Here is a 6,000-nt window from a genome sequence, read left to right as displayed (position 1 = left end):
GAGCAAACGGCTGTGTGGTGTTTAGCTGCCTGCGGGTTAAACCACAACATACATATAGCGAGAAACACATTGTCACTGGGCAGTCACTGCAGGCAAACAAGGCATACCACCTTAACAAACCTCATTTTATTCCAACATTTGGGAAAAATATTTTAAGATTAAACAGGCTTTCTTTTGTAATTCAGTGGTATAAATGGCGAATTTCACTTGCCCTCAGCACACCTGCTAGGCACTACGCATACCGCAAATGTCTGTGCAGAATTCAGACTTGGATATACCAGAAATCAAAAGAAATGCTCTCTGATAGCACATGCTCCAAAAATATATTGGAAACACCGTAGCATGATTCTTTGGTTGTGCATTCAAATACCCATTATGTTTATCTTAAATATACTTACAGAAACCTAAGACCTACGCTTGGCCTACTACATTGAAGCAGTTTCTTTTCATTTATATTAACAACCAGAGAAAATTTTCTAACGTGCATTGGAAATGAGAGCTCCAATTAAAGCAAAGAATAATCTCTATTTCTTCATGCAGATGAAGATAAAAGCATGATGTATTATAACAGAGATTAAAACCAGTATCTGCAGTAAACATTCTGCACTGCAACCTGGAAATCAGGAGCCCTTGACATTGTTCTGTGTGAAACACCCTACTGGAAGGAGCACCACGACAGCAAGCTTTGGACTTCCCCCATGGAAGTACAATGTCTTAGATGAACATCCCTTTGGGATGGAAAGACGAACTCTGGAGTTCTTTATACAAGAATATGCAAACATTCAACTAGTATTACCTACAGAAGCTCAGTTAACCTTTCACATTTAAATCTAAAGGCAAAGTGCTAGAAAGATGAGTGAAAAAAAATGGAGCAAGAATCAGGTACGGTGTGCTTATTGTCTTTTATTGATCTCGTTATTTACATAACCAAGTGGACAGCAACTTTTCATTTATTTCCTGAGGAAACATTTCATTTGTATCATTTGCTATAGAGCACAAAGTGCATTTATTTACATGAAATTTACTCCTTTCGCTTTGCTTGCTTGCGTTCCACAAGCCCTAAAAGCACCGCATCAGCTTCCAGCAATGTTGTATCAGTAGTTGCGCCCAAGAACCTAGATGTGAGTTCAAGATCCAGCAGTCTCAGGCGTACTTGAGTTCCTCTCTGATATTTTCTGTGAAGAAAAGGGGAGAGGGGGACGAAGGTAAGTTTTGTTAAGCAACAGTCTTGCATCTCCTAAGGCTGCTCTCCTGTCTGCAGACCGAAGTAGCAGCCCCATAGAAAACAACGTGCTGCAATGGAAGTCCAACACTGTTGTATGCATCAGCACTAAAACTGCTGGGACACACTCTGTAACACCACAGAGCCAGTCTCTGTTGATACAATCCTGCCCATGGAAGAGCAGACACCACCAGATCCCGCTGAGGGAATGCAGGCTCTACAGAAAAGCAGTTTATTACATAGGAAACTGTTTGTGTCTTCCATCAAAATATTTTACTGTATCATCTGCTATCACGCACACAATTATCTGCACGACAACATATCATTAGAGGGGAGGACAAGTCATTGCTAGATCACTGGTGACATTGCTATTATCAAAAAAGTATAATGCCAGCTAACTATCGTTTATATTTCCAACTCTGGGCCTCAGGCAAGGGAACTTTTCTTGTCTTACCCCCTCCTCCAAAGAGTGGGTATCATCTGCAAGATTTTTATTACATGTAATTAAAAAGAAAGCCCACAACTATTGTAATGAAACATTCTGCCTACGGGGTTGGGTTTTATTGTTTTACGCTATTCTTTTTCTTTCTTTTTCCTTTTAAGTCAGAAGATGCAAGTGTTCAACGTGTTTTAAAAACAGACCCTGTTTCAAGACGGCCATGCCAAATGAGTAACAATTTTTTAAATACTAGCATCTTTTATAATGCACCTGGAGAGCTACTGATCAAAGTCCAGCAATAAAACTGAGAATTATTCTTCTTTTGAAAGTTCAAGCCATACATTTTTTTTTTCCTAGTCAAAGCATAAAGAGCTGAAGATGCATCAAGCTTGACCACCTTGAGAAAAAGCAAGAGAAAGTTTGAAACATTCTCCAGTTACAGACTGGAGAAAATGTAACAGGGAAGTCTGGTTGCACGCATTTCCACCTTGCTCATTTTCACCTTCAGCTTGGGCAGACAATCTTTACTGTCTGACAACTGTTTGCTAGCATGGAGCAAAACTGAATCAGGTTTCAACTTTCTTCAGCACATCAAACCAAGATCCTTTTGGAAAACTAAACATCTTAAGAAAAGATGCTGGACTTGCATTTATCTTTTTTTTTTCTTTTCCATTTTCTGTCAATTCTATCTTAGATTAATTTCCTGTGGCTCTTGGTTAATCCTGGGTAATATACTCAGTTATGTTACAAACTGCAAAGGAAGATCATTTCATACCTCCGCTCTGAACCTGATGAGTGTTGGTTTCTGCCAACACTCATCCCAATGAATCCTGTGATGATCTGCATGAATTGACACAGTGGAAATACCACACATTTTCGTAAAAACATAAAACTGAAGTCCTTCATCTGTCCAAAGTGCGAGTAACCACTGTTGCAGTGAAGAGTATGGCACAGCTACCAGAGACAGAGAACAGCTTATGTTTGGTTGTTACCTGAATAGCTGGAAAGGATCAATTCTGCCCCTTTCTCTGTGAAATATTTGCATTTCAAAACAGGACAGTTTCACAACTGATGACAACTATTCATGAAAGCTAACGTGCAACATTTCAGAGAAGTAATACAAGGGCAAGAGAAAATTAAAAGACAATGCATAAGACCTTAAAAATGGACGGTATCTTCCAGGACTTGTTAGGCTTATTTAAAAGAGAAAGTTCCCCAAAAAGACAGGATGCTTTGAGGTAAGAAGGGGGATGAAGAGGAAAGCTCCTCGCTAAAGAACCTTAAATGAAGACACCAGCTGACAAGTTCTTTTAGCCATTTGGGTATATGGGAGAAATCTCCAGAAAATTCTCTAGCATGAACCAAACCTTTACCTTACTGACAGCTGCTGGCTAGACGGGTTGCCTTTGCATCCAACCATAAAGTTATCCTGGTCCCTAATACTATCTTTGGCATAAATTATCATACTTTTCTGCCTTTATCGATGAGCGTGAGGAGTGGATAGGGCGTAAGAAAAGACAAATTTTAAAAGAGAGAGAGAGATTAGGTTTTGAGAGAAGGCAAAATAAGAGGGGGAGAGGAAGAAATGATCTGTGGAAACAGAAAAGAGGGAGCAGACACCTTATAATGAGAAAAAAGGAGGCTTGGGAAGATACAAAAGAGGGGATAAGTGGTAAAGCAGCTGACAGAAGAGCACTGAAAACACTGCGGGCAAATAGTGCAGAAATGAAGGAAGCTGTATATGGAGTAGAGCCACAGAAGAGGAAAAAAGTCACTGAAAAGTAAAGACTGCATAAAACTATTAAAGCTTGAGCGACACTAAACTCAGACCTGTGAACTACAACATTCTGTGCTGCTTTTAAAAGGATGGACACATTTTTAACCTAATAACATTTAATACTAAAACTAGTGGTTCTGTGACAAATTTTAAAGACCAGCAATCCCTCTGCCTTTTTCTCCTCTCCTTCCTCCTAGAGGAAAAGCAGCTCACCAATAACGTAAAGCAGGATGCTATTGTAAAAACTGGCTTCAGGGTCCAACATTTTTCCACAGAAGGAACTGAACAAAGTTTAAATTGAATTAGTAGTCCTCTCTATTTGGCAGCACAGAGTGGGAGAGATATTGAGCTCCATCTTTGTAACTGAAATACAAAATATTACTTTCATCATGCTAAAGTTCCTTTTGGGCTGGTTGCTAGACTACAGTGGTAAGTGTTTTGCAAGCGAATAGTTGAAACTAATTTTTTTTAATCTAACCTTTAAAAGTGCTATTTAGAACCAGGAAAGTCCATGAGGAAAATCTGTGAAGAAACTGTACTTCTCCTGATTAATACATCTAATTTAACAATAAATTAATAATCTTAAGCATGACTTCCCCCATTTTAGCATTAAGAAGACTTCGCTCATTTTACAGTCTGCAGAGAACTTTGCTCAAATTTCCAGACGTGACTTTAGCATATATTTGTAATGCAAAATCCAAGCAATTGTATTTTCATAAAAAGAACCACAATCTTCAATGCTGCTTCAGTAACTGAAACAGATGCCAGATATTTTAATCGTACTTAACTCAATTATTAAAGAAGGTTTCCAGTCACAGCACATCTGCTTACAAAGAGATCCTGAAGAACATCACTTTAAGGAGCTGCCACAACTGCCAATTTGTATGAATATAAACATTTGGTTTTGTGACAGATGTTCCCTACAGCTAAAACACTTTAGAATAAACGAGAAGTGGAAGATGTAGAAAAAGTAGAAACATGAACACAATGTGCAGTGGTGGTCTATCCACCACATTTAGAGCAAGAGGAAATGATAGGTTGCTCTATGCATAGTAAGCATATTCTATCCATGAAGGTATTTATCCTTAAAACAGATAAAACTATCCTATGGTTAAAGCAGAAGCTTGAAGCAGGACCCAGAAACAAAGCAGGCATTTTATGATTTTCAGGAACGGTGTCCTAGGAGACACAGGACACCAGTGTAAAAGGAAAGAAACCATCTACTCCATTTTGCAAAAGGACTTGCTTTATTTTTAAGTAACAATGCTGGTATTCAAGATCATCCTATCTCATGACCATCAGCAGGAACCATTAACCTTCGCCCAACCCCCAAGCACTGTGTTTGTCGAGGATGCATGGGTTTTCCTCCTACCACTTCCTATTGCCAGGTAAGAGCATTACATTCCCTTTGAAGTAGACAAAGGTAGTTTAGTTGCATACGTAAGTGAAGGTATAGGAATATTCTACAGAACTTTAAAAAATTATTTTGCAAGTAGAGTCAAAGCTTTCTCCACTTCTATAGAATTTATTTACAAGAGCTACCAATTTTAACCCTTTGGGAACATCAGTTTTGCATGGAAGGACTCTGCCTAACACCCAGCTTCAGAGGTGGGAATCCACCGGCTGCTGTTGCTGAGCCGTCACCCCATCTCAGGCCAGTGTCGGTAGGGCACCCACTGAAGCACGCACCAGCAACTGTCGCTGGAACTTCAGCCAAGGATCAATGGGCTCCAGAAAGCTTTCTCTAGTTTGAATGAGTGCTTGCAGGCTTCTCTCCATCTCTTCTCGAGTGGGCAAAGCACTAGGTACAGGTGCACCTTTCCTCAAACATCTGCTTCCAGAAGATGACTTTAGGTTAATTTGGAGGCAACCCAAATAATTGCTTCAGCGCTCTGTGTAAGTTTTGGACTGCCATGGAAAATAAGTTGCAAAGAAGCAAGATGAAAAGCCTTTTTCTTATTTGGACCATAAGGCTGTACAACCGTACATCACCAGTATAATACAGTATGTAAGAGCACAGAGAAAGCATACAGTACAGCCTTGCTAATGCTGCTTAAAGAAACTTTAAAAGCAAATACAAAAATTAAACTTTATGTCCTCTTATTACATTAAAAGTAGGGCCTTTTCGCTCTGCACGCAAATATCAAACTACTGTGTCTTAACTTACATAAAGCAGGTCTTCTCTTTGCTGAACAGACATAAATAGCACAGCGTGCACCTCCAAACTGAAGCAACCTGGAAGCTTCTTTCTGACTGACTATATCCCTTTTATTGCAATTTGGCCCCTGTTCTAATCCTTTCACGTTTGCAGTGAAGCTTTAAATCTCTCAAAATTTTAATGATAAATTAAAGGAAACAGCCAAAAACCCCAAAACTCTTCAGTCAAGATTTTAAATTTGTAATTTTAAAAAAGTCATTTTACTATGTCCCCTTAAAATATATGGATAAACAGAAAACCCCAATATTTTTACATAATAAATTTGGAAAGGGAGGATACGGAATGACGTATTTCAGCTTTTGCTAACTTTCAAGAACGCTGTGGGGGAAATGTTCTTTTTTTAA

The 6,000-nt window shown here is 39.0% G+C and overlaps 1 protein-coding gene across 1 annotated transcript in view; it reads right to left on the bottom strand.

The window, feature by feature from the left end:
• Positions 1-880: 880 nt before the first annotated feature.
• Positions 881-6,000, bottom strand: part of MRPS28 (mitochondrial ribosomal protein S28) — a 75,991-nt gene continuing 70,871 nt past the window's right edge. The window contains exon 2 of the mRNA XM_009272384.2: positions 881-1,175. Within this exon, the coding sequence (XP_009270659.1) occupies positions 1,022-1,175 (154 nt within the window). The 3' untranslated portion in view covers positions 881-1,021. The remainder of the gene's footprint in view (positions 1,176-6,000) is intronic.

This window comes from Aptenodytes forsteri, unplaced genomic scaffold, assembly GCF_000699145.1.
Source record: "Aptenodytes forsteri isolate BGI_AS27 unplaced genomic scaffold, ASM69914v1 Scaffold206, whole genome shotgun sequence".
NCBI classification, from domain to species: Eukaryota; Metazoa; Chordata; class Aves; order Sphenisciformes; family Spheniscidae; genus Aptenodytes; species Aptenodytes forsteri.
Note: the sequence above shows the minus strand (reverse complement) of the source record. Positions and strands in the feature narration are given on the sequence as shown.